This window comes from Branchiostoma lanceolatum, chromosome 1, assembly GCF_035083965.1.
Source record: "Branchiostoma lanceolatum isolate klBraLanc5 chromosome 1, klBraLanc5.hap2, whole genome shotgun sequence".
NCBI classification, from domain to species: domain Eukaryota; kingdom Metazoa; phylum Chordata; class Leptocardii; order Amphioxiformes; family Branchiostomatidae; genus Branchiostoma; species Branchiostoma lanceolatum.
Window position 1 is genome coordinate 8,530,340 of NC_089722.1, and position 27,778 is coordinate 8,558,117.

At 42.3% G+C, this 27,778-nt stretch overlaps 1 protein-coding gene across 3 annotated transcripts in view; it reads left to right on the forward strand.

The window, feature by feature from the left end:
• LOC136436784 (dynein axonemal heavy chain 5-like) overlaps positions 1–27,778 on the forward strand; it is a 62,819-nt gene that overhangs the window by 25,310 nt on the left and 9,731 nt on the right. For all 3 annotated transcript variants that reach the window (XM_066431194.1, XM_066431277.1, XM_066431111.1), the window contains exons 21-73: positions 83–222; positions 571–722; positions 1,107–1,314; positions 1,540–1,627; positions 1,864–1,990; positions 2,270–2,405; positions 2,609–2,738; positions 4,363–4,479; positions 4,640–4,729; positions 4,972–5,211; positions 5,338–5,583; positions 5,759–5,877; positions 6,096–6,303; positions 6,715–6,806; positions 7,543–7,697; positions 7,887–7,972; positions 8,212–8,411; positions 9,240–9,393; positions 9,730–9,926; positions 10,188–10,344; positions 10,665–10,844; positions 11,089–11,313; positions 11,673–11,845; positions 12,108–12,286; positions 12,523–12,710; positions 12,845–13,039; positions 13,534–13,776; positions 14,236–14,408; positions 14,878–15,069; positions 15,219–15,300; positions 15,452–15,649; positions 15,910–16,080; positions 16,542–16,675; positions 17,484–17,643; positions 18,060–18,201; positions 18,515–18,643; positions 18,844–19,094; positions 19,361–19,676; positions 20,042–20,294; positions 20,528–20,732; positions 21,207–21,423; positions 21,741–21,838; positions 22,447–22,642; positions 22,780–22,883; positions 23,147–23,345; positions 23,746–23,939; positions 24,152–24,376; positions 24,677–24,969; positions 25,132–25,237; positions 25,453–25,587; positions 25,959–26,114; positions 26,632–26,767; positions 26,978–27,087. In XM_066431194.1, coding sequence (XP_066287291.1) covers positions 83–222; positions 571–722; positions 1,107–1,314; positions 1,540–1,627; positions 1,864–1,990; positions 2,270–2,405; positions 2,609–2,738; positions 4,363–4,479; positions 4,640–4,729; positions 4,972–5,211; positions 5,338–5,583; positions 5,759–5,877; positions 6,096–6,303; positions 6,715–6,806; positions 7,543–7,697; positions 7,887–7,972; positions 8,212–8,411; positions 9,240–9,393; positions 9,730–9,926; positions 10,188–10,344; positions 10,665–10,844; positions 11,089–11,313; positions 11,673–11,845; positions 12,108–12,286; positions 12,523–12,710; positions 12,845–13,039; positions 13,534–13,776; positions 14,236–14,408; positions 14,878–15,069; positions 15,219–15,300; positions 15,452–15,649; positions 15,910–16,080; positions 16,542–16,675; positions 17,484–17,643; positions 18,060–18,201; positions 18,515–18,643; positions 18,844–19,094; positions 19,361–19,676; positions 20,042–20,294; positions 20,528–20,732; positions 21,207–21,423; positions 21,741–21,838; positions 22,447–22,642; positions 22,780–22,883; positions 23,147–23,345; positions 23,746–23,939; positions 24,152–24,376; positions 24,677–24,969; positions 25,132–25,237; positions 25,453–25,587; positions 25,959–26,114; positions 26,632–26,767; positions 26,978–27,087 — 9,000 coding nt within the window. The remainder of the gene's footprint in view (positions 1–82; positions 223–570; positions 723–1,106; positions 1,315–1,539; positions 1,628–1,863; positions 1,991–2,269; positions 2,406–2,608; positions 2,739–4,362; positions 4,480–4,639; positions 4,730–4,971; positions 5,212–5,337; positions 5,584–5,758; positions 5,878–6,095; positions 6,304–6,714; positions 6,807–7,542; positions 7,698–7,886; positions 7,973–8,211; positions 8,412–9,239; positions 9,394–9,729; positions 9,927–10,187; positions 10,345–10,664; positions 10,845–11,088; positions 11,314–11,672; positions 11,846–12,107; positions 12,287–12,522; positions 12,711–12,844; positions 13,040–13,533; positions 13,777–14,235; positions 14,409–14,877; positions 15,070–15,218; positions 15,301–15,451; positions 15,650–15,909; positions 16,081–16,541; positions 16,676–17,483; positions 17,644–18,059; positions 18,202–18,514; positions 18,644–18,843; positions 19,095–19,360; positions 19,677–20,041; positions 20,295–20,527; positions 20,733–21,206; positions 21,424–21,740; positions 21,839–22,446; positions 22,643–22,779; positions 22,884–23,146; positions 23,346–23,745; positions 23,940–24,151; positions 24,377–24,676; positions 24,970–25,131; positions 25,238–25,452; positions 25,588–25,958; positions 26,115–26,631; positions 26,768–26,977; positions 27,088–27,778) is intronic.

The following is a 27,778-nucleotide window of genomic DNA, read 5'->3' on the forward strand; positions in this document are numbered from 1 at the left end:
ATCAAAGTTATTCTTAGGCAAAGGATTTGTAGATAACAGAACTTAATCAGGTCTTGACTCAGGCTTTTTTCTCCACTTGAAGGAACTGTTTGTGAACTTTGACCCCTCCGTGATGGAGCTGATCATGGAGTCCAAACAGCTGGCAAAGATGGGGCTGGACATTCCCGAGGGGGCGGAGACACTGGTGCTGAGGGAGAAGGAGATCAAGGACAATGTACAGGCGTAAGTCTTCACAGTACTAAATTTGTGTGCATTAAGACCAACATGTTGCTATTGCAATAACATATTCTTACAGTTTATAGAAACATCACCAGGTAACTGGTTACGTTCAACTTGGTTCTTCTTTTAACTGTGAGTGCTAAAAATTCAAAATACAGTAATCTTCTTGCAGTTTATAGAAACATCACCAGGTAACTGGTTACATTCAACTTGGTTCTTATTTTAACTGTGAGTGCTAAAAATTCAAAATACATTTTGGGAAATTCCATATTCTTCTGTTACTTCTCTACTGCATCTAGGATGTTAGATCAGACAATGAAGAAAAACGTGATGATTTTGTCTCTCCCTCAGACTGAACGAGCTGCTGTCTGACTACAAAAAGCTGACGGACAGCATCACTGTCATCCTCCAACCCCTCATGAAGCCGGTCATTGGTCAGATCGATGATGCCATCAAACCTGGCCTGACCATGCTCAGCTGGACATCTCTCAACATCAAGCAGTGTAAGCATCAATCAATTCTATGTACTATTAAGTAATTTCACAGCAGATATTGTGTTCATTCAGATACCATGCAATGCTGTTTTCATTGAAAGTCCTGTGCTGTCAGTAAGTCGGCCATCAATGCATTTTTCAAATAATTGTTGAGCACCATCATTTGACCATTTTACTTGACATTTAAAGAAAAAATTTCCTTCCAGAATTAAAACATATTCAATTTCGATTTTTCTGTACAAGAAGATGAAATTATAAATATTCAAAAGTTACTGAACATATTTGACATTGGTAGCATGTCTGAGAAATACTAACGACAATAGGTTTGAAATATATCCCGCTTGTTAGTGAAGTCTTGCTCATTCATTATCATTATCCATCATCCTCCCACAGACATAAGTGAGGTGTACAAGGTGATGGAGAGGGTAGAGCTGCTGGTGAAGCAGGTGACGGACATGTTGGAGTGCCGCATCGACGCCTCACTGTGTGACATGTCGTCCACCAGTCTGTGTGAGCTGCCTGAGGATGAGCCCATCTCTGTGGAGGAGTTCCTGCAGATTACAGAGCAGACCTGCGCAAAGGCTGCCGTCTCGCTGTCTACGTAAGTCTTCAGAGATCATACTATACCCTATGATGCTGTCTTTCCTTTCAAACATTTCACTTTAAGATTACTTCATGTTTAACATTCCAAAATGTGACCTGAAAAAAATGATTGCATTCTGGTAAAAATCTGAATCCAGTTTCCAGGAATTTTAAGGAGTCTTAACCATTGACATTGTGAGATAGCACGATGATAACGGATAGTACAAATCTCTTCTGTTTGCAGGCAGAGCCATTTGGTGGAGACTTCTGTACTGGAGCTCGTGGAGCTGCTGAAGAGCTTCCTCCGTGAGAAGGACAAGGCCAACCTGGAGGTAGGAGCTCAAAGCTTCTCTAATCTAAGACACGGGATTAATCATCCGGTCATTGTGACTTTTTGAAAAAAGTAAAGCAGAGGAATTTCTTGAGTACTGCAAACCTAAGTTATATTGTATGTAGAGTCTGTTTCTGATATGACCCTAATGTGAGAACATCGGTTCCACAGATATCTTTGATTGTGAGCGATCTGTTCATATCACAATGCATGAAACTATCCGTCTATTCTGTCCAGGACAACTACCCCTGCTCACACCCTGATGCCAGGCACAAGGGCCAGCGCTGCACGGAGTGCCTGCCGTGTGTGTACTTCAACCTGCTCACATACTTCAGCCAGAGGAACACAGACGCCCTCGTCAAATGTAAGAATCATGGACTGCTAGACCTTAAGCTCTAGCTACTGTGAATTCTTTGTACTTATAAGTGGATGTAAAAAATTAAAGTACAAATAAAGACTGGCATATAACGTTATCATAGGGTCAAATGTGGATTAATAAGCAAAAATGCAGGAAACTTTGCATACATTGGCATTCTCTTGAAACCAAGTGGAATACAAATGCTGTCAGTTTCTGTACTGACCTAGGGGAAAAATTAGTAAGATTGATTCCTGATTCATTCCCAACTGTCCCCATACCCTCTAGGCACTCGTATGACCATGGATGGCATTAAGAAGCGTCTCCAGTCTCCCAGCCTTAAGTACGCAACATCACCGCAGCTCAAGAGGGATGACAAGAGGCCTCCACTCTTCAAGGCAGACATTGTGCTCAGCATCCCTAAGTAAGTACACTGAATCTAAGATACCTTTGTTAAAGAATCTTTTTTACTGTCTAACTGTGCTGAATGAATAATTGTGCTCTATGCTTGTACGTACTATTAGCAGAATGGTAAAGCAAATATCCAATGAAATGAGACAGACGAGTACAAAAGGTTAATATGCTTTAGGAGACTTTGTAATGATCAACATGCAATGTTTTATTCAGCATTGCCCTGAAGCCGAGCCTGGATGAGATCCAGAACTCCCTGAACAAGGCTGTGGCAGTCATGATGGGCGTTGCTAAGGACATCCCTGTGTGGGGACACACCCGACGACAACAGGAGCAACAGATCAGGGTAAGCGTGTCTTCTTGAAGATGCACCAGGCTTTGTGTTGTCAGTGATAGCATTGTGGCAACCAGGATGGCTGTCCCTTAAAAACTGATAAACGTATTAGAAACACCAATCAGAGTGCTTGTACTTTGATTTGGAGAAAACTAGCCCGATTACAATCTACATTTTCTTTATGCTTGAAGAAGAACATTTGAACCAGTTTTTCACAGGATTTTCGTGATGCAAAACCTTTTAGACATAATAGCCATATTTAAGTTAAATAGGTTAAGGTGGGCCATAGCTTGTTACAGCCAGAAAGAACAAAAGTTATGTAAGGTGGTATGTAATAGTCTTTAACTTATAAAAGGCAAGTTTCACTCTTAGTAGTATTGTATGTGTTAACTCTTTAACCGACAGCATGCTTGTAGTAATGAAATCTTTGTATGGTGATATTGCCTGCTAATGCACTATTGCTTTCTTGCTTTACTGCTTGGTACCACAGCGGCAAAACAGGGTGAGTTGCCACAGCAGACCACATTGCATGTTTCGATTCCACCTTTGATTTGTTTCAGAGAAATGCCCTTGAAGCTGCCTCGAATACCATTGGTTCTGGTTTTCTCTCTCTCTTAAAAGGCCGCAAAGGAAAAAGAAAGAGGGTAGAACCTGCAGTAGTATTCCTTTACGAGTCTATCACTTTTGTGTGTACTTTGTTTTGTGTCGCACCTGCACGACTGTTGCATGGAATTACCCACTGTGATTTACAGCTCACACAGTCTCTTGAGCCCAAATCCCCCACGCGATTGGCCGCTGCCTCCGTCATGTCCATGCTATGGCCCGATGATTCCGATCCCAACTTCAGGGTCAAGTCAGCTGTGAATAAATGGAAACACCAGACCTTTGCCCAGCGGGAACAGCAGGGGAAGGTAACGGCCTACTAGAGGCTCCCTCTGGTGGAAACTGGCGGCAGTGCAGGAAGAACACTTTGGCATCAGAAATGACTCTACGGTTTTGATGCTGGAGTATTCCTCTGTTGATCTGTCAGTGGCAACAGTTGGAAAAGTTTATATTACAGCGATCATCTAGCTAGTCCCATACTAACTCACGCCAAGGCTGACTCTCTGCATGCCCCATCAACATTTTCTCATTCATAATCACTCTCTTCACCTAGAAAAGTGTGAAGACGTCCTAAGTACCAAGCTAATCAACATAAAAGCTGGTATTCTAAGCGATATCCTCTTTCTTATGAGATCAAATCTTTGGAAGCCAAAATCAGCAACGAGTAGACACGAAGCAGTCATGGACTGCACACATCACTAACTTGTGGCGACCCTGCACTGGACGGAGCAGCTAGCCAATCACGCACTCCTTGACCCAGCGCCTTTCATGAGCGAGGACGCTTCACTGTCGCGTTTCTATCGAAGCGTCTGGACTCAAGTAAGGTCAGCTGTGGTTCAAGGATCCACATGTCATTCCATGTAAACATGAAGATCAAGGCTTGTTTTCTTGTCTTTTCCTTCTTTTATCAAAAAATCCATGTGCTCCTTATTTAGCTTTTTTAAACACTGAGTAAACTGCCCCAAGCACACAATATGGTCCCATACAGCATACTGATAGTTTTGCCCGTTGCTGACACTGGTTGGTGTTGCAGGAAATGGAACAGATGATTGCTGAGGGAGGAGACGATGCCAAGACCGTGGTTCCCGGCATGGCGCCCAAGCCTCTCCACAAACTCATCAGTGAGCACAAGGACGTGGTCAAAGTTCAGGTACTGAAATCAATTCGAGTCAGATTCATTGGTGTTGGTATTTCCTATTGGAGGGTTGTGTAATATTGGGTTAACATATTACTTTATGAAAAATATGCTTAACAGAACGTAAATTCATCTGTACTAAATGATTTACTTGTGTTCATATCATTTCCATTAGGTTGCACTGAACAACATTGTGAATGGCCTGAAGGTGGATTGTCAGGAGCTGCTGGAACAGTTCAAGGGATATGAAGAGCTCTGGACAGCGGTACGTACATGATGTATACCAGGTGTAAAGCACTGTCAAGTAGTGACTTCTCTCAGCTTTTATGTGTGTGGAAAAGTGTAGTTACAACAGTTGAATCGGAATTTATAACCATGTCTACTTGAGACAGGACAGTTGAGCATGGTGTTAACATGGAAGTAAGTGAACATTCTTCTTGAGTCTTCTGCAAACCATTTTTCATGGCATTTCTAAGCCTTGATTTTTGTTATAAATTCTATTCCCAGGATCCAGAGGAGCGCGTGCAGGAGTTCCTGAAGACAGAGCCGATCCTGTCCGAGTTTGAGTTCCACATCCGCCACTACCAGGAGCTGCAGACCTTGATCGAGTCAATGCCGCCTGATTACCGTATCGGCGCCATCATCTGCCTGACCGACAACATTCAGATGGCCCTGAACACCGAAACTCGCAACTGGAAACTGGCGTTTGGCAAGGCTCTGAACAGCAAGGCTGGCATAGATATGCAGGTCAGAATAGGTTACTAGTTCTGGTCTAATCTGCATAAACTATCATTAGAATTTGGGTGTTAGTTTAGGTATTGCATTGATGACTTCAGGGATGAGCTGTTTTATACTGACCTGTTAAACTTTCAGGACATCTTCGACTTCATCGAAAACCTCAACAAGCGTCTCCAGCGACCAATCAATGACTTGGACGACGTTCGTGGCGCCATGGCGGCTCTCGGGGAGATCCGTGAAAATGAGATCAAGATTGACATGACCATCGGGCCGATTGAGGAGTCATATGCGCTGCTCAACCGCTTTGAACTGTTCTTCAACGATGGGAACGCTGAGAGGGTGGACACCATCGGGTACCAGTGGAAACAACTTCAACAAGTGGTAATGTCATTATTACTATATCACTATGTCCTCAATGTTAATGGATACCTTTTTTCTCTCCATTTTTGAGAACCGCTGGTCATTTGGCTTGCACCTACATGTCTGATAAATGTTGACAAAAAATCATTAATATCAAGAATGGAATATCCTGATTATACTATTTGTGCCATTTCAGAGCACTGAAATATCCTCCAAACTGTTGGAGATCCAAACTCCTTTCAAGGGAGACCTGCTCAGTGGGGTTGAGCGCTTCATTGTGGAGGTGGATGACTTTACTGGTGAATATGATAGCAAGTAAGTAAAACAGAGTCGTACTTTGATGCATCTTAACACCACATTGTTCAGTCTTGTATAAACAGATACTTTGCAGCTTTATCAGTAGTTTCCCCTGTAATTCAATATGACATACTCTTTGTTAAGTTTTTTTTAGAATGATGCCATTTGATAGACATGTGCATGTATCACAGAAAAGGCATTTGTCAGTCATTGCATGATTGTGTGTCTTTCCAAAGGGGTCCGAACGCCCAGGGCATCACACCACGTGAGGCCTCGGACAGACTGACCATCTTCCAGGCGCGGTTTGACGAGCTGTGGCGGAAGTACACCACCTACAACGGGGGCGAGGAGCTGTTTGGTCTGGCCATCACCGAGTACCCAGACCTGCAGCGGATCCGCAAGGAGCTGGCCCTGCTGCAGAAGCTGTACACTCTGTACAACAATGTGAGTTTTTTTTTAAACAAAATAATATGAGTTCCACTAGATTACCTCCTTTTAAAAAGTTCTCCCCTTTCGATTTTGATACTATCAGATACCTGGCTAGATGGAATGGTAGCTAATAGTGTTAAAAGCGTAAGTTTAACAAATTTACTGTTGAGCAGTGATATTGAATGTTTTTAGAATGTATCATCTACATGTATTACACATGTACCTTATATGCTATACAGGTATTTGCATTAATCTAGCACTCTGCAGTAGTCATTGGGACCCTATTCTCTAATGGTTACGGTAGCAGGGCAAAGGTTAAGCGTTATTTGAAACTGCTATAGTCTCCCAGATATCCAATCGTTATCTATCTACATCAAGTGTTGCAGTGCATGTGTTGAACATAATGTATGAATTTGCCCATACTAGGTTCTGGATACAGTGGATGGATACTACGACATCCCTTGGGTCGACATTGACATTGACAAGATCAACAACGAGTTGATGGACTTCCAGAACAAGTAAGCCAAGAAAACTGCACAGCAATGACTCTGAACTCTAACACTGATGACGTACTTAGCTATGACACTGATTGTCTTAGAATGAACACTTTTGTTGCACTGACAACACTTTACATCGTACTAATACTTCATGTGCAGTTTCCAGTAGCATGATTTGGTTTTGAATAGTGATAAGAAAACTCACAGCTTGTTGCTTTTCCATCACTGATTGCACTTGCTCACATGTCTACGGAAGGCTGGAGAGGGAGTAAGTAGCATAACCACAGGTTCTGTCCATGGTGCTGAAATATCAGCTGAGCATTTCCAATGAACGTACCGCTCGTATCTCGTGTTCCTGCTGACAAACTAACAACGGCACCTTTGTTCTCAAGTATCACAATCACAAAATGTAGGCAATGGTGAGGAACTAGATAAACAACAAGACTTGCTATAAGAATTACGATACTAGCCAGCGTGTCTATTTCAGACAACAAGCGTTTGATGTTGGAGTGATGGAAAACTTATATACTTAACAATCCATTTGTTCAAAATTGCAAGAAATAGAGTTGTGGGGAGGACCATAAAGAGTTGAAATTTGTTGGAATGTTGACAATGCAGATAGGAAGAATCTATTTTCAATGTCTTTCTCTTGGCCATCTTTCTCTTGGGCATATTGAAATCAGCAATAAAAAGTTTACTATTACTAGATAGATCGCCTTTATGCAACCTGTAAACATTTTGATCATAACACTCTCAGGTGCCGCAAGTTGCCCAAGGCTCTCAAAGAATGGGAAGCTTTTCTGGACCTGAAGAAGAGAATTGATGACTTCAGTGAAACCTGTCCTCTGCTGGAGATGATGGCTAACAAAGCTATGATGAACCGTCACTGGGAGCGCATCGCAAAACTCACAAGTAAGAGGAACAATTTTGTTTTAATGTTAAGTAGATTACTGACATTCGTACCAAGCCCTACTTTTTCTAAACCTTTTGTACTGGGCACTCTAATAAAGCAATTTTCAATAAATTGTAATAATTCTTTTACTGTCAAACATAAGCTTGGTGCATTCTATACATTAATTTGTCATCTCCTATTCTGTACAGGTCACTCATTTGATGTGGAGGCAGACAACTTCCTCTTGCGGAATATCATGATGGCACCACTGCTCCAATTCAAGGAAGACATTGAGGTAAAAGATTACACTGTGGCCTTATTTCTGGGCTATTTGCTACTGATAACTAACATGAAACATCCAAGGTCTTCATGCACAAGAGTTATTCTGTTACTGACAGAACTGTCTAAGTGTTAAGTAAATTCAATGTATCTAGTTAATGGCTCTTACAAAAAGAAATTAAAGACTCCTATATGTTCTGATGCCTGAAGATACAATGAAGTTGTACAAACATGATCTTGTGACTCTGTTGCTAGGATGTGTGCATCTCAGCTACAAAGGAGAAGGACATCGAAGCAAAACTGAAGCAGGTGATCGCAGACTGGAGTACCCAGATCTTCACATTCGCACCCTTCAAGACTCGTGGGGAGCTGCTGCTTAAGGGTGCTGATGTTACCGAGATCGTGGCTCTCATGGAGGATTCTCTCATGGTGCTGGGGTCTCTTATGAGCAACAGGTACAGATAACTACACCAGATTTACCCTAAAGGTTCATCCAGAGTTATTAGGCATTTACTGCTGAGATTAACAGGATTGAACTTCAGTCTGCAAGTGTACCAGCACAAATTTCAAGAGTGTGGTGTGGACTCTAACATTCTAAACCTTAATTCAAATTGTTAGAAAAGATACTATTGCAATGAGTCTGTATTGTGTACAGAATAAATAGCTAAGCGACATTAGGCACTTAATTTGGAGGATTAGAATTATCTGTTTGTGGAAAAATGGTATCCTAGACACATCCCGAGTGTATCAATCCAGCTTATAATTCAAGACATGAGAAAACTTATAATTCCTACATCTGTATTCAATGATTATCAAATGGCTGCAAGAAGAGCTGCAACTGGGTAAGTCAAGTTCTGACAGGGTGGTTTCATCTTTGTTTAAGATTTAGTTGAAATTGCTTCACATTTTTTGCAAGGAAGGGTGCCACATTTTGAGCACACATGACTGGTATTGACATATGCTAATAATGGTACCATAGTAGATCAGCAATAAAGGCACCAATTTATATCATGGACATCTAGGTACATATACTTAATGAAACAAGAACAGGATGTCCTAAGATGTACAATAAATATCACCATCCATGTCCACTATCACAACAGGACATAACTACAGCAATTTAAGAAAACATTTGCTGTTAACCCTCTTCCTGCTGACTTATTTTGTAAACTATACAAAATTGGTGAATAGATAAGCCCACAGCAGGGCGCAGGTTGATATGGCCAGACTGTGAATTAGCAGTCCATGTACATGTAACTGACGTATTCAATATTATATTCCAGGTACAATGCCCCGTTCAAACCAACCATTCAGAAGTGGGTACAGCAGCTGTCTGGTACCTCAGAGATTATTGAGATGTGGATGACAGTTCAGAACCTGTGGATCTACCTGGAGGCTGTGTTTGTGGGAGGTGACATCGCAAAGCAGCTGCCACAGGTACAGTTCCTCATATTTGTGGAATAAAAAATCCCTTCATGCATGTCACTACAATGCAGATGGACTTAGGGTTTCATGCATGGCAGATAGACCAAATTGTACGGAAGCCCAAAATATTTTCTTTTCTAATTCAGCAGTCTAAGATTGCAAAGATAGTTGTTGTGTAAAACATAGAGGTACGATATCTGCAATACCATTGTATACCAAGTAGTGTACTGCTTTCTATATTTAGGAGAAGAAATACTGTTGATGTATTTGTAATGGTTGACATCATACAAAATATGCTGCTGTTATACATATTCGTGTAATTTACCTGTCTGTATCATATGAAAACAGGAAGCCAAGCGGTTCAGCCAGATTGACAAGTCGTGGATGAAGATCATGCAGCGTGCCCATGAGAACCCTAATGTGGTGCAGTGCTGTGTGGGTGACGACACCCTGGGCCAGCTACTGCCTCACCTGTTGGAGCAGCTGGAGATGTGTCAGAAGTCTCTGACTGGCTACCTGGAGAAGAAGAGGCTGGTGTTCCCAAGGTAACGTAGTCTTGATTGTACTATGTGTGAATGCTGTTCAGCACCAAGGTCAAAGCTGTTTCCTTGTGCTAATGCTGTTCAGCACCAAAGACAAAGCTGTTTCCTCGTGTGAATGCTGTTCAGTACCAATTGCAAAGCTGTGTCTTGTGTGAGTGCTGTTCAGCACCAAAGACAAGACTATTTCATATTGTGCATGTTGTTCAGCACCAAAGACAAAGCTGACAAAGAGTGTGTACATGACATTGTCTCCCCCTCCCCCAGGTTCTTCTTCGTGTCCGACCCTGCCCTGCTGGAGATCCTGGGCCAGGCCTCGGACCCCCACACCATCCAGCCCCACCTGCTGTCTGTGTTTGACAACACCAAGGCCGTCACGTTCGACGAGAAGCAGTATGAGAAGATCCTCAGCGTAGCCTCACAGGTCAGCAGCAAGCCATTTCATGAAGCAAAAAAGTGTAATCATTGATCAATGGCAGGTTTATTCAGCAAACAAATATACAGTGGAAGTGGAATACATTGACACAGACGGTAGACAATTACAGTTGGGGCAAATATGGACAATCTGTCTCTTAAACAAAAGCTTACTACCAAAGATGTCAGCATGCTTGCTCATAAGGTCAAAAGCTCCAGCTACATGTATAAAGAAATATCCTCCAGCTTAATGAGTGCAGTGATTAGTTTCTCTGTTCGTCACCTGTTGTTTAGTATGAGACCTTCTGACACATCTTTTCTCATCTGCAGGAAAATGAGAAGATTGATCTCGAGAAACCAGTGATTGCGCAGGGCAACGTGGAACAGTGGCTGGGTCTGCTCATGAACGAATCACAGAAGTCCATTCACGGCGTCATCCGGCAGGCATCCGTCGCCATCGATGATCCCAACTTCAAGATGATCGAGTTTCAGAACGTCTTCCCAGCACAGGTCAGTAATCTCTTAGTTGATCATTAAAAAAAACACTTCAAAATATATATGATTTTATTTGTCACTATTTTTCAGCATTCAAGAAGCTGTATATGTATCAGCCAGGCTATTAGAAGTCAAATTCAAAAGGACGTCGAACAAAGAGTCTGTCAGAATTTGACATTTTGTAATCATCCTGCCTGACACTGGCAAGAGATATTCAAACAGCAGGAAATGAAGTTGAGAGTCCTTTGTTTTCCCCCAGGTTGGCCTGCTAGGCATCCAGATGATATGGACCCGTGATTCGGAAGAGGCTTTGAAGAACGCACGTACGGACAAGAAAGTCATGGCCACCACCAACCAGCACTTCCTGGACTTGCTGAACGAGCTGATTGAAATGACAACCACGGATCTCACCAAGTACGAACGTACCAAGTATGAGACTCTCATCACCATCCACGTACATCAGAGGGACATCTTCGATGAGCTGGTAAGCTTCAACATGCATTCGCTGATTGACCTGTATCATATTTCCATACATTGGCTGCTAGTGTAGAAACTCTGTTCTGTATTTTAACAATGGCCTTGTAAAACTTACTGAGACTGCTTTACGATAAGCATTCACCTTGGTTTAAAAGATTTTCCCATATTCCCATTCAGATGCATATTGATAGTTGAATTGAATTTTGCTACTGCGCTTTTTTCATTCAAGGCAATGTTTTCACTTCTCAACTCAGAGAGGTTCAGGTATCAGTCCCAGATGAAAATAAGGTACTAAAATGGACATGATGCAAAATTGGTGCACTCAGTCTGCTTCCTAACTGACCATTACCTTCTTTTTGACTCCAGGTGAAAAAGAACACCAAGAGCACAGGAGACTTTGACTGGTTGAAGCAGACTCGCTTCTACTACAAGGAGGATGTTGACCAGTGTCTCATCTCCATCACTGATGTAGACTTTGAGTATCAGAACGAGTTCCTGGGATGTCAGGAGCGTCTTGTGATCACACCTTTGACAGACAGGTAGGCATCCGTACCAAGCACACCTGTTTGCATGCTCATGATACATGGGCCTTATTTTACACTACCATGTAACCTGTACTGTAACAGGGACATTGTAGCCTATCATTTTACAATGTACATGTTTGTCAAACAGACTTGCATATGAAACACAATACCAGAAGAGGAAAAATGTCATTGACTTTGAAGTAATATGTAAGAAATAAGTTTATTTTTTCTTTTGTATTTTGTGATATTTGAACTTCTCTCCTCTTTTCCACCCTAGATGCTACATCACCCTTGCCCAGGCCCTGGGGATGAGTATGGGCGGAGCCCCTGCAGGTCCAGCTGGAACTGGTAAGACAGAGACCACCAAGGACATGGGCCGCTGTCTGGGCAAGTTTGTCGTCGTCTTCAACTGTTCTGACCAGATGGACTACAGGGGGTTAGGCAGAATCTACAAAGGTACGTGTGAATCATTTTTATTGATATTCTTAATGAGATGCAAGACTACCATTTTAAACCCATTCCCTGAAATCTGATGACTGATTGTTAACCATCTGCATGCTAAAACGATCAGTTGGTGATGCTCTTTCCCAATGCATTACAGGCTAATGAAGTGATTACAGCATACATCATTAGGTAAAACGCATTCATCTAAAAAAATGCACACTCTTTTACAATGAAATTTCTGTTTTCAGGACTTGCCCAGTCTGGCAGCTGGGGTTGTTTTGACGAGTTTAACCGTATCGAACTGCCTGTGCTGTCCGTGGCTGCCCAACAGATGGCCGTCCTCTTCAACTGCAAGAAGGAACGCAGAAAGCAGTTTGTTTTTACAGATGGAGATGTGGTGGACATGAACGCAGAATTCGGCATCTTCCTGACAATGGTACATCTTCATTTCTTCCTTTCAAACACAGTTTAGTGAAGAATATTGCCTTCCACTATTATTCGTTTTTTTGAGTACCAATGACGATATTATGTCAGTATACTTACAACCTCTTTCGTTTTGTGTGAAAACAGAACCCTGGATATGCCGGCCGCCAGGAGCTTCCTGAGAATTTGAAGATCATGTTCCGGACAGTGGCCATGATGGTTCCTGATCGGCAGATCATCATGCGCGTAAAGATGGCCTCCTGTGGCTTCCAAAACAACATTGTACTGGCACGCAAGTTCTTCATGCTGTACAAGCTGTGTGAGGAGCAGCTTTCCAAGCAGGTGACTAGATAACTTTGAAGTTTATCTAAAAGTATGTGTTTACCTTTGTGCGGATAGTGTTCAGCACCAAGGACAGGTTTGTTTATCTGTGTGCGGATGGTACTCAACACCAGGGACAAGTATTTCCTTATCTATGTGTGGATTGTGTTTAGCACCAAGGACGGATGTGATTATCTGTGTATGGATGGTGTTCAGCACCAAGGACAGGTGTGTTTGACTGTGTGTATATGGTGTTTAGCACCAGGGATAGTTGTGTTACCTGTGTATGGATGGTGTTCAGCTCCAATGATAGGTGTGTTTGTGTGTGGATTGTGTTTGGCACCATGGACAGATGTGTTATACCTGTGTGTCGATAATGTTCAGCTCTGGAGACACATTAAAGGCGATTTTTTAAACTTGGTAAAAGCTTTTTGGCTTGGTTAAAAGGTGATATCAGAGAATGAGTTACTTAACATGTTGATGGTACAGAAATGTCTATGATTTTTCACATCCAGGTTCACTACGATTTCGGTCTACGTAACATCCTGTCAGTGCTGAGGACCATGGGAGGGTTCAAGCGGTCGAACCCGCAGGACAGCGAGGTGGTGACCGTGATGCGAATCCTGCGCGACATGAACCTGTCCAAGCTGGTAGACGAGGACGAGCCTCTCTTCCTGAGTCTGATCGAAGATCTGTTCCCTGGGATCACACTGGACAAGGCGGGGTATCCTGATATAGAAGCTGCCATTCAGCATCAGGTAATGAGGCATCTTGTCTTGCAAACAGCCAATACTAAAACAAGTACTACTGATGATTATGAAGTCACATGTTACTTAGACCTAACAATTTACAATTGTGACTTTTTAATGATGATATCCTGTCAACAAAACATTCACTGTTTTACTGTAAATTGATTTAAGTTTGTGGGGACTTACTTTACCGATGGGTGGAGATATCTATTCACCGTGTCTTAAGTTTGTGGTTGAAACAAATGAAGTAATACATGAAAGACAGAACATGTATGTATGGTGCAACGAGTTTGCTGCAAGAGTTCACAGCAAAAAACGTGAACGTAAAACATCTGTGAATACTAATCACATTACAGAATCTTGTCTGAGGTAGAAACCTTGCTGCCAGCACTGATACGTTAGCATGAATATCTGGTGTTCTGATTTTCCTGAAAGATACCTAACTTTTGTCATACTTGTATAATGCAGACTGAAGAGGCTGGCCTGGTTCACCACGCCCCGTGGGTGCTGAAGCTGATCCAGCTGTACGAGACGCAGCGTGTCCGCCACGGCTACATGACTCTCGGGCCCAGCGGAACAGGCAAGACCAACTGTATCCATGTCCTGATGAAGGCCATGAGTGACTGTGGTGCTCCTCACAAGTAAGAAAACATGATGATGCATTTCATATTCTATTTGATTGACCTGATAGATAAAACGATTGCTATGATTGTGACAAATTGTTAGTGTTTAACTGACAGGAGAAAAAAGGAATCATGTTGCCTTCTTTGTTACCGACCATAAAGCTGAACAACCTAACATACTTTTCAATGGTACCTGTCCTTGGTGGGCACTTGGTGGACAGTTGTTTGACATTTTAGACAGTTTGCCAGCAAAATAAGCTAACAATAAGCTGTTACGGCCTATAGTTGAGATTAGCAAATTACTCATAATCCTGGTAAATGGGTTCAACCTTGAACAGTGTATGGATGTCAGACAGCACCAATCTTGCAGTGGTACATTGGAAAGTTAGAGTACATACGGACATTAGTATGATATATGAGATAGCTGTGTCTTTACTGTGAAATCAAGAGGTTCTGACACTCGCCCTTTTCTCGTTGTTGTCTCCAGGGAGATGAGGATGAACCCCAAAGCCATCACAGCCTCTCAGATGTTCGGTACCCTTGACGTGGCCACAAACGACTGGACAGACGGCATCTTCTCCACTCTGTGGAGGAAGTCCCTGAAGGTGAAGAAGACAGACAACACCTGGATCGTACTGGATGGACCTGTGGATGCCATCTGGATTGAGAATCTCAACAGGTAACCAAGAAATTCATCTTCCGAAGTTCTTTTTGTTTACTTCCTCAGGGTGTGACTGATAAATATAATGGAACATTTTGTTGCAATTTATTGATATTACATTTGTTGACCTTGATGCATATCTACCATTGACATCTGTTTGTCTGCAGTGTACTCGATGACAGTAAGACACTGACTCTGGCCAACGGAGATCGGATCAGAATGGCACCTAACTGCAAAATCGTATTTGAGGTGAGTGTGGAACCTTTTAATTGCGAACTGTTTTAATGAGCTCTTACAATAAACTTGTTGCAATAAAATTCTGTATCTGTAAGTGGGCTGATTTTCTTTGTTGAAGCTGTTTAGACTGTTTTTTAACAAAGTATCTCTGGTGCGTCCCCAGGTGCACAACATTGACAACGCGTCCCCTGCCACTGTGTCCCGTAACGGCATGGTGTACATGTCCAGCTCGGCACTGGACTGGAAGCCCATCCTCCAAGGCTGGCTGAACAAGCGACCTCAGCAGCAGCAGGACATTCTCATGACACTCTTTGAGGGCATCTTCACTGAGTTATATCGATACGTCGTCCAGGACCTGCATGTAAGTACATGTATATATAATCTGTAGCTGAGAACTGTTTAATGTAACAACCACAATTACGCTATTTAGCAAATCCTAGCAGCCATAGGAGCTTCACATGACTACATGCCGAGCATCTGCTATCAGGGAACTACAGCTCAAACATTTGGCGTTACAGTGCTCAGAGATATTAGAGTTCAGTTTACTAACCTATCATACAGTCAGGCATGATTTCTGTCTCAACACTTTACTGAATGTACACTCTTCATTGCTGTTCTCAGGCAAAGATGATTGTCCTGGAGTGTAACTACATCAAACAGGCCATAGATCTGCTGGAGGGGCTGATCCCTGGACCTGACCATCCGCCCAGCCAGAAGATGCTGGAGAGAATCTTTGTCTTCGCCCTCATGTGGTCACTGGGCTCCCTACTGGAGCTGGACGACAGGGAGAAGGTAATATTGAAGATCAACACTTAAGTGTTTATTTCACACGTTTGGGATGTTGGTAGCAGCACTGGTCGTTATAAGATTTCTTGCTATGATCTGTCTAGGAAAAAGAAAGGGGGACTGTCTTTTTATCATGTTGTGGTAATGTTACTCTTTTGACAAAAACAGAACACTGATTGAGCATCAGAATTTGTTTATTGCACTGTCATAATTGAATAGCATTCTACAACAGTCTAGCTTTGATCCTGTTGTTGTGTTGTTTGGACAAACACGAAACAACTGTGGCACCCCAAAACTCATCTGACGATCGTGCCAATGGAAGAGCAACAACCGAGTTGTTTCCAGCTTCTTTTTGTTGAATCTGACGCATTTTACACTGGTTGGACACCAAAAGGACAGCTGCCTTATTTTCCCCCACATTCAAATGCCTTACTCCTGTGTCAATCTTCATCTTTGTTTCCATTTAGTTGGAACAATTTATTGTGGACCAGGGTAGTGGTCTGAGCCTGCCACCAGTAGACAAGAGCAAACAGGAGACCATCTTTGAGTACGTGGTGAAAGACGATGGGGAGTGGGAACATTGGTCCAACCGTGTGGAACAGTGAGTACATGTACCATTCAAGATATTACCATGAACACCACTAAGAACTGTTCTTAAGTCACCTTGATAAAGGTTATTGCTATGCATTGAATACATGTAGCTTATTTCCAACATATGCTATTACCATAAATTCTACCTGAAAATATACTTCTTTTCACCTTTTTTTCAACTTACATGAACTCAATGGTAATAGTACAGCAGTTACTGTACTTGTAATTAATAGTCACCCAATTCAAATGTACCTGTAAAGTTCTGTGTTGATCTGTGTTTCTTCTCCATCTTGTGGTATCTGGACTTCAGGATTCCGTAAGTTTAGGCTGTTTGCCTAAATGTCTATAACACTTCCACATTGGTGTGTTATAAGTAACGGTGATGGTGATGATACGTAAGACATCTCCATTTCACCTGCAGACGGAGATGATGTAATCCTATGTAATATACACAGTGTCACCACACGACTCAGTTGGCTTGTCACACTAGGTAGATAGTGTTCATGATTCCAATTAACACTCAGATGTAAAAAAAATGTAATCGTCGGGCCTTTCAAATTTGATTCGTTTTTAAACAAAAACAGTGCACCCACTGTCCACATCAACACCGAGGTGCTTATTTTGGATTAATGGCATGATCCCACGATCCAAATATGATTCAAATCTGCTGGATAAAATTTCACAAAAAACACCTTCCATCGTGAATTCCACACAGGACAAACTTGATTGCCATTGTTGCTCTGTGTCTTTTTGCCTAATTCTTCCCATACAACAAAATTATGCTTGAACAAACCAAATGTATGTTAAATCCTGTGTAGGTACATCTATCCCAAAGATTCCACCCCGGAGTACCAGTCCATCTTGGTGCCTAACGTGGACAACGTGCGGTCTGACTTCATCATGCACACCATAATGAAGCTGGGAAAGCCTGTCCTGCTGATCGGTGAACAAGGAACAGCTAAAACTGTCATTGTTAAGGTAGCGTTATAACTGATTTATATCAGCATTTAGAATCTAAGGGTCACGGGACTAGGATGTGGTCAAACCATGATATAGTCACCTGTGTGTAGATGATGTTCAGCACCAAGGACAGGTGTGTTTACCAAAGTGTGAATAGTGTTCAGCACAAGCAAGGGACAAGGATGTTTTGGTATGCATGGTGTTTAGAACCAAGGACAGGTTTGTTTGTGTGTGGATGGTGTTTAGAACCAAAGACAGGTATGCTTTTGTCTGGATGGTGTTCAGCACCAACGACAGGTATGTTGTGTGTGGATGGTTTTCAGCACTGTAGGAAAAGGCTAAGTTGAAAAAAGGGAGAGGTGATAATTTCAGAAAACAAAAAAATGGAGTGGAGATAATTTCTGAAAATGATCGGAAACATTTTTCCCATCCAGGGGTATTGCTCCCGTTACAACCCAGAGCAGCACATGTTCAAGAGCCTGAACTTCTCGTCTGCCACGACACCGCTGATGTTCCAGCGCACCATCGAGAGTTACGTAGACAAACGGATGGGAACAACATACGGACCACCTGCTGGTGGGTGCATCGAATTGTTCCCCTCCTTTTAACTGAAAGTTGTAATGCTTTTTGTTCATTGACCTTTGTACCTAGCTATATGTTGAATATGATATTATTCATCATACCATTCCATAATATTTACATCATCTATTTGGACTTGCTGTAGTTCCAGTTATGATGTAGGTCTACATTTCAGGTAGTGACAGCAATCTGGCTTTTAGATTAATCAACCTCCTCCCTGCTAGAGAATCTATTTGGCGCCAAATACGTATTGGTTACAGGGTTGGGCAGCAAGTCAATCTAAGCATTTCCGCTGTTTGCGTTTGCCCAGGCAAGAAAATGACGGTGTTTGTTGATGACGTGAACATGCCGTTGATCAACGAGTGGGGCGACCAGATCACCAACGAGATTGTGCGCCAGCTGATGGAGTGGAGTGGCTTCTACAACCTTGAAAAACCTGGTAAGGCCAGTCAAAAACCTGCTCATACTTTACATCTCTAAAGATATGCATCAGATGCAAGAGGACATAAAAGACCAAATTCAATTCCTTGCAATTGGACATTCATGTTGTCATTGGTGTGTTCTTTTAGCTTGGCAACCTACCATGAGAATTGTAATGTTGAACCCTATTGTAACACATGAACTGCCATCCTTCCACAGGTGAGTTTACCAACATCGTGGACACACAGTTTGTCGCCGCCATGATCCACCCCGGTGGAGGCAGGAACGACATTCCCGAACGTCTTAAACGTCGCTTCAGCATCTTCAACCTGACGATTCCGTCCAATGCCTCCATGGACAAGATCTTCTTGACCATTGGCTGTGGCCACTATTGCCCGGAGCGTGGGTTCAGTGCACCAGTCTGCGACCTCATCAAATCCCTTGTTCCCGTTACACGGCGGGTATGGCAGGTAGGTTCTTCTCTTACCTTCAGATCTCACAGAGAGGTTTGTATCTTATTTCTATTTCACTTCTCAGGTTCCTGGAGAAGAGTATCCAAAAGTATCCAAGATGTTGTGCTATCATAATCATCAAAATTATGATCAATACAATTCTTGTTGATCCACCACAATGGGCATTTCGACCGGCACAGTTTACCAAATATGTACCGATGAACTTGATGTTGAATTAATGGATAAGAACCTCACTGGAAGTTTTTATTTCCGGAATTCCTCAGGCCACCAAACAGAAGATGCTGCCGACCCCTGCCAAGTTCCACTACATCTTCAACCTGCGTGACTTGAGTCGCATCTGGCAGGGCATGATCAACATGACCGCCGACGTGGCCAAAGATACAGCCCTCATCATGTCGCTATGGAAACACGAGTGCTTTCGGGTGATTGCAGACCGGTTCACGAACCACCCGGACGTGGAGTGGTTTGACCGAGCAGTGTCACGTATCGGTGAGGAGGACCTTGGCACAGAGCTGGGTAGTCTGATTCCGAAGGAACCTTACTTCATGGACTTCATGCAGGATGCTCCAGAAGCTACAGGTATGACTACAATCCCACATTACAGCATCAGGACTGGGAAATATCTGGCCTGTGAATTTCCAAAATCCCTTTGACAAACTGGAACTGCTTACTGTTTTTTTGCTATTTCTCACCACTCTTGAACTTTTACCCCAAAGTCGCAAAGACAATCTTTCTCACCATAACAAGATAAGAAAACCAAGAAAAATTATTGTAAGACTGAATGAGTCATTGCAAAAATCATCATCTCCTTCACTTCGCACAACATAGCATAACAGAATTTTAGGAGAAATTAATCAGTCTGTGTGGTGTATAATTGAGAGTTATCTGGATGAGAATTAAAACCGTTTTTTTAAAGGATTAGTTGACACTTTTTCAACCCACAGGAGAGGAGCCGGACGATGCTGACCTCGACGCCCCGAAAATTTACGAGCCAATCGATTCGTATGAACAGCTGCAGGAGCGCTTGAACATGTTCATGTCTCAGTACAACGAGTCAGTACGCAGCGGGAAGATGGACCTGGTGTTCTTCAAGGATGCCATGACCCATCTCGTGAAGATCTCACGTGTCATCCGCACACCTCGAGGAAACATCCTACTTGTCGGTGTGGGTGGTTCTGGCAAGCAGAGCTTGACCAGGTAATTGTTTTTTTTCCTCTATTCAATGGTTTCATCAGTGTACATCATACTGCCTTCACTGTTCAACAATGTTCAACAATGTTCTTTCTCTTTGGAAGTTGTCTTCATATTTGTCAGCATGGTATCGGCTGACACATTGCAGTAAGAACTTTGTTGTGCTCGGTAGAAAATTGCAATGCTTTTGTTGTACCACATCAATTTAGTTATGAGGGTTTCGTTCACCTCTTTTGCAGGCTGGCTTCCTTCATTGCAGGGTACAAGAGCTTCCAGATCACCCTGACACGTTCCTACAACGTGTCCAACCTGATGGACGACCTGAAGACGCTGTACCGCGTGGCCGGACAGGAGGGAAAGGGCATAACCTTCGTTTTCACCGACAACGAGATCAAGGATGAAGCCTTCTTGGAGTACATGAACAATGTGCTAGCCTCTGGGGAGGTACATTCAATGAGTTATTTTTTTTCGTATGATCTGAAAATGATCCTTGGTAATGATTCGTGAATCTTCATTAAGAGCAAGGAGAGGGTGTGATCGACTGTTCAAAGCAAAGTCTCTCCCATCAATTCAGTTTGAACAGTGCCCAGATTAGTGGTCTTTTGGGCTCCCACTGAGCAATCTGCTCAAAGAAGAATAAATAATGCCAAAATTGAATTTTCTTATCCAGTTGCTTGAGTAACTTCCATTTGGCTTATCTTATTACCTGGATGTTTAACTTTCATTAATGTAAAAAAAAATGACAAAATTGATCACCTTGTCTATAGAAAAATGGCAACAGGTACTGAACTATTTGTTGATGATCTGTGTGTATTGTGACGACTATAATTGTACATTTTGCTGTTAAAAGATTCTATAAAATACGAGTCTATTTAGTAATACGTAATGGTGTTGGTGGACTGTCTGTTATGATTGCAGGTCTCCAACTTGTTTGCTCGGGATGAGATTGATGAGATCACAAACGAACTGATCAGTGTGATGAAAAAGGAGTATCCACGGCGACCGCCGACCAATGAGAACCTGTATGAGTACTTCCTGTCTCGCGTGTGCAACAACCTCCACGTGGCTCTGTGCTTCTCTCCCGTCGGTGAAAAGTTCAGGAACAGGTCACTGAAATTCCCTGCACTGATTTCAGGTATGCTGGACACTTTTGTTCTTGCTTGCATTTGCTTCATTCTTTGTGAGAATTCGGTGTGGTAAAGCAAGTATAATCATTATGATGATTGTAAACGGAATGTATGCGCCTGAGAAGGCAGATTGAAATTTCTGGCCTTACGCTAGTAACTTTCATAATCCAACAAGAATTGATGAGGTCACACCCTTTCAAGCAATAAAGCAATTTCAAAAAGTACTTATTGTGAAAATGTCATTTGGAGAGAAGAAAATATCAATCCATATCTCGTTTGATATAAGATATTAACAATAAACATGCCTGTTTTTCGCTATCTTTAGGCTGTACAATGGATTGGTTTAGCAGGTGGCCAAAGGATGCTCTTATTGCCGTGTCCACCCACTTCCTGTCATCCTACGATGTTAAATGCTCTCCAGAGGTACGTTCCCTCCATTTCTGGAACACACAACTTTGTGATTTTTTTATTCAGCACTTATGTCTGTATTCCTTTAAGATAACTAATCCATCACAAACGTCTTTGGCATAGATTTGTGCAATTTGTTTCTAAAATAAAGAGACAAAAAGCAAAGAAACTTGTATCATTTCTGCAGGCAAATTTGTTCACATTTTGAGATTATCATAAAGTCACATTTTGAGATTGTTAAAAAGTCAAACCTGTTAGACTTATAGTGACCATGGAAAGAAAATGTTCACAGTAGAGAGGTGGTCACTATAGACAAACTAATACCTCGGTCAATTGGGAAAGACTAAAAAGTGGCCACAATGGCAAGGTGGTCCTTATACAAAGGAAGCACAGGTTTGACGGTATTGTGAGGAATTACGAAAACCGGTGGCTGCAAGACTGTCATCCACTCAACTATAAGTAGAACGATGAAGTAAGAATTGTTGGCGCAATTACACAGTGATATACATGTAGGTCTTTTTAAAATTATTAAAATATAAACATATTTATTAAAATAGCTGCGCCTCCATTGTACTGTTACAAACGTGCTGTTGCATTCTGATTCCACCTGATCCTCGGTGCAGGTTAAGGAGAGCATGCAGGCTACCATGGGAGTGTTCCAGGACCTGGTGGCTGAGTGCTGTGTCCAGTATTTTGAACGTTTCCGTCGCCAGACGCACGTGACACCAAAGTCTTACCTGTCTTTCATCGATGGCTACAAGACAATCTACAGCCAGAAGCTGGAAACCATCCAAACCCTTGCAATGAGGATGAACACAGGTAACGATATACCTGATAGAATTTTGGAGCAGCTTCAAGTCGATCTTGGAATCGCTAATAGTAGACAAAAAGCTTTGTTTACTGTACTGTTACTGTTTGTTGAAGCATCTAAAGAAATTTTGTTGCTTTTCCTTCAGGATTGCAAAAACTGCAGGAGGCTTCAGAATCTGTCAACGAACTCTCAAAGGAATTGGCCGTCAAAGAGAAGGATCTGGCAGTGGCCTCAAAGAAGGCCGATGCGGTAAGTAAAACTGTATAATCAAATACATTGAGAAGAGAAGGCAAAAAAAAGGGTGACCATGTGTGCTAGTAGCAAACTGAATACTCAGTATCATCAGGTTTCACTTGATTCATTCTTGAAACTAGACCTGGAGTTGACATCGGTTGCAAGATGTGATGATGTGTGGATGGAAGATATGAAAACCAGTAACACACGAAAAGAACATTGTCATTGGAGGTTAATTGAATTAAAACATTCTTGATGTATATCACCTCCTTTGCCAGGTTCTCGCGGAGGTGACTGTGAGTGCTCAGGCTGCAGAGAAGGTCAAGGCTAACGTACAGAAGGTGAAGGATAAGGCCCAGGCCATTGTGGACGAGATCGAACGTGACAAGGCCGTGGCTGAGACAAAACTGGAGGCAGCCAAACCTGCCCTGGAGGAGGCTGAGGCTGCTCTAGGAACCATCAAACCTGCTGACATCGGTACAGATCTTTCAACTTTCTCCTTCTCATCCTGCCAGTTTTCTGGTTAAAGGTTATAGATTGATACCAGGACTAATAGCTTGAATGACATCACTAAAATGCACTGGTCATTTGATAGACATTGGGATAAAACATTTGTTCCACATGGCCAAGATTAGGAAGCCCAGACAGCTGTACATCAATTTTTAGTAAAAGTTTGGAAATTTCTGTCGAAATATCATATTACGAGATATTACTGTAGAATTTAGATGGGAGACCTGGCGCTTCCCCGTCTGGTATCAGCCAACAAAAAGGCATGTCACCCTGTAAGGGGCGGTATAACCCTGAGACTGTGCACGTCGATGTCGACTGATGATGATGATGACTGTAGAATTGACCATGAAATTACATGTTTCAACAGCCACTGTGCGGAAGCTGGGAAAGCCTCCCCATCTGATCATGCGCATCATGGACTGTGTGATCCTGCTCTTCCAAAGGAGGATCAATACAGTCACCGCTGATCCTGAACGCCCTTGTATGGCACCATCCTGGGGAGAGTCACTCAAATTGATGAACGACTCAAAGTTCCTGAACTACCTGCTAAATTTTCCAAAGGTAAGAGGACATATACATTGCGTATAGCTCAAGATACCAAATTCATGATGACTGCCTTTTTCATATAACATTCAAATTTATGAAACTTTAGTCTGACTTTCAGCATGAGCCATGACCCTTTCGAAAGCAATGGCTAAAAGGTTCCAGTGTCTTCATTTTACAGGAAAATTTTGACTGAACTGATTGCAAAGCTTTTTTCTCCCTCCAAACAGGACACCATCAATGATGAAACGGTGGACCTACTTGCTCCATACATGAACATGGAAGACTACACCCTAGATAATGCAAAGAAGGTGTGTGGTAATGTAGCAGGCCTGCTGTCTTGGACTTCAGCCATGGTCAACTTCTTCTCCATCAACAAAGAAGTTCTGCCACTCAAGGCCAACCTGGCCATCCAGGAGTCTCGTCTGGGCAAGGCCACGGCGGAGTTGGAGGCTGTAAGTTTTTGGCAATACCTCAGGGGTTGAGCCTATGCACTATTGATACTGCTTGGACTCTTGTCAGTATTCAAATGAATCCCAATTCTGTCCCACTAGACAGGGGTGCTCTTCAATTCAATTAACTGGTCCAATTTGGCAAAGTATATTGTATGTCTTATTGCATGGACAATCTACAAAGGCAACATTTCATGGTGAACTCCTTGATACATTTCTTCCTTTCCATGGAGACGAGTGCAACCATTACCAGGTTGTTGAACATGTTGAACTCATTTTTAAAGTTTGTGTCTCGCACAACAGGCCCAAGCTCAACTGGATGAAAAGCAGAGAGAGCTGGATGCTGTGCAGGCTCAGTACGACGCTGCTATGAAGACCAAACAGGATCTGATGGATGACGCTGATGCCTGCAGGAGGAAGATGAACAACGCCACCACACTCATCGAGGGTCTGGGGGGTGAGAAGATCCGCTGGACAGAAGCTAGCCGAAAATTCGAAGATCAGATTCGGAGGCTGGTAGGAGATGTGCTGTTGGCCACAGGTTTTCTGTCGTACTCAGGACCTTTCAACCAGGAGTACAGGTCGCTGCTGCAGAAGTAAGTTGAATTCAACATATTTGGAACCAATGTACTACAGACCTCATACATAGAAAAAAATTCCTGTACTTCCAAAGCATGATGTTTCATGAGTTTGACTTGGGGAATTTTGTTAGAGTCCTCATTAAAATTTGATTTTTCCTATTATGTTTTCTAAATTAGGAACTGGAAGAAAGAGATGCAGAAGGCCCGCATCCCCTTCAGTGATGACCTGAACCTGATCACGATGCTGGTCGACAATGCAACCATCGGGGAATGGAACCTTCAGGTATGTTGTTACATTGAAGCCAACTTGTGATTCACTTTGTGGACCATTGTGCATAGGCTCCTCTTTGTGGTGGAATGAGAGCTGAAGACCAGTTAGGGCTTAAAAGATTAAGTGTACAGACATAATACTTGTAGTTACCTACAGCTCTTCCGATGGAGTAAGATAGAATAGTGGCAAACAAAATATCCTTACCAGGGCTTTTTGTTCCTATGCAGGGCCTGCCAAATGATGAACTGTCCACCCAAAATGGCATTATCGTCACCAGTGCAAGTCGTTACCCACTGCTTATTGATCCACAAGGACAAGGAAAGATCTGGATCAAGAACAAGGAGAAGCTCCACGAGCTTCAGGTAAGTTCAGGCGGATGAGAAAAGGAGAATATAATCGTCACAAAGCGTCTCTTGTCTCCAATACAGTTGCTGGGTAGATGAGAAGACTGGTCATCTCATTTCATACTTCATCTTTGTGCATTGATTTAGTACACCTTAAAATACTATGTCTATTGCAGAACAGATTGGGATGTAAAACAAAACTGCCAGAATTTCTACCATCTCTAGCAAAAATTCTATTTATACCAGTACTCACCAACCAATATCTAATATCGTTTGAAACTTGCTGCTTCTATATTCCTTGCAAATGATGCAGCAGAAATGTGTACGATGAAACAAAAGACATAGGTCAAGCAATGCGATTCAGCTCTAATGAGAGATTTCACTTGCAGGTGACAGCGTTGAACCACAAGTACTTCCGGAACCACCTGGAGGACTCTTTGTCCCTGGGGAGGCCCCTGCTACTGGAGGATGTGGGGGAGGAGCTGGACCCTGCCTTAGATAATGTCCTGGAGAAGAACTTCATCAAACAGGGCAGCACACTCAAGGTTAGTGGACATTGTCTAGCCTGATTTAAATTGCACATACATATAGCTGCCGCCCGTAACCAGTCAGTTCCGCGGGTAGGGGCCATAAAAGTTTCGGACAGTTTGTGTTATACAGACTAGACCTTGTCTGCCTACATACCTACTATTACCTAGTAGTCCCTTGACCTCCAGCTCATTGGGGGGACAAGGTAGACATGAAGATAGAAAGCTGTCTCTAGATTCATTCAAATAATGGGAACGACAGATGCTTGATGTATAAAAGGCATCTCATAATGTTCTGTCCAGCATTCTTGTATCCATATTTTTTATATCCACTTTTGTTGAATAGATAACAAATCATGATAATAAATATAACCTCCATGACATTTCATGGAGGTAACAAGTTAACCAATGAATGAATAGATTATAGTCTTCACAGCTTTGCTTATTGAAAACACTTAGTTATGGTAACTTGATTAATATGTGATCATTACATGCTTTTGCAATATTTTGAATGTTTTGATATTTTGTTGGCTAGGTGAAAGTGGGAGATAAGGAGGTTGATGTGATGGATGGTTTCCGGTTCTACATCACCACCAAACTGGCCAACCCAGCCTACACACCTGAGATCAGTGCCAGGACTTCCATCATTGACTTTACTGTGACAATGAAAGGCAAGTTGTTCTAACTGTTACGACATTGTTTGTTGCAATTTTTTCATTGTGCCAAGGTAATGACATTTTATGTCTTTTCTTCAAAGTTTGCCGTCAGTTTAGCAACTTGAATTTGCGTAACCACAGAATGCACACAAAAAACAAGGCATCTAACATACAACGGAGCTACATACCTGGACTCACTTAGAATGTTTTCCCTCCACTTGTCAGGTCTGGAGGACCAGTTGCTGGGCCGTGTGATCCTCACAGAGAAGGCCGAGCTGGAGGAGGAACGAACCAAACTCATGGAGGATGTCACGGCTAACAAGAGGAAGATGCAGGTATGGAAACTGCTTATAGTCCAGGAGGAGATTCTCAGACGAGGCCTAGAAATTGACAAACGTAGCACACCCTTTATATATCTAGTCCACTATCATAGAATGATAGCTTGATGTCCCTTGATCATTTTAAGGTATGTTGTTCTATGGTCCAGGCGGGACATCATGGTTCCAAGGCTCTTTATGCAAATGAGGCAATTATGCCATGAATTGAAAAGAAAACAGCATAATTTGTTGGATACCTGTCCGAATGACATCAAACTTCGAGAAAGTCAGAAGCAACAGGAGAGTGTTCCTTTTTAGAACCTTAAAAGTGCCTGGCATATTTCTATGGCAACCATTGCTACGGAAAAGATACTTCCATAGGAACGGAATGGTTTATAGTATTATACAGCCTTTTAAAGCGTGTTAAATTAATTGATTTCTGAAGCAATTAACCTTCTTCCTGCTATGGGGCTCCATCGTGTTCCAAATTGTACATTTGTATCGGTTACATCAGCAAGGAAAGCCTCATCATCAAAAGCTTATTATTGTGATAAGATTATTGTGACATTCAACCCCATGTTACTTAATACTAAGAGTTGCTTCCAAATTGTGATTGACATACTGTAAATTCTTTAATTTTTGAGGGGGACTTTATTTTGAGGTAGGAGATTGAAAGGAGGTTTTTATGGGGTTTTAAGTTTCTGGCTAA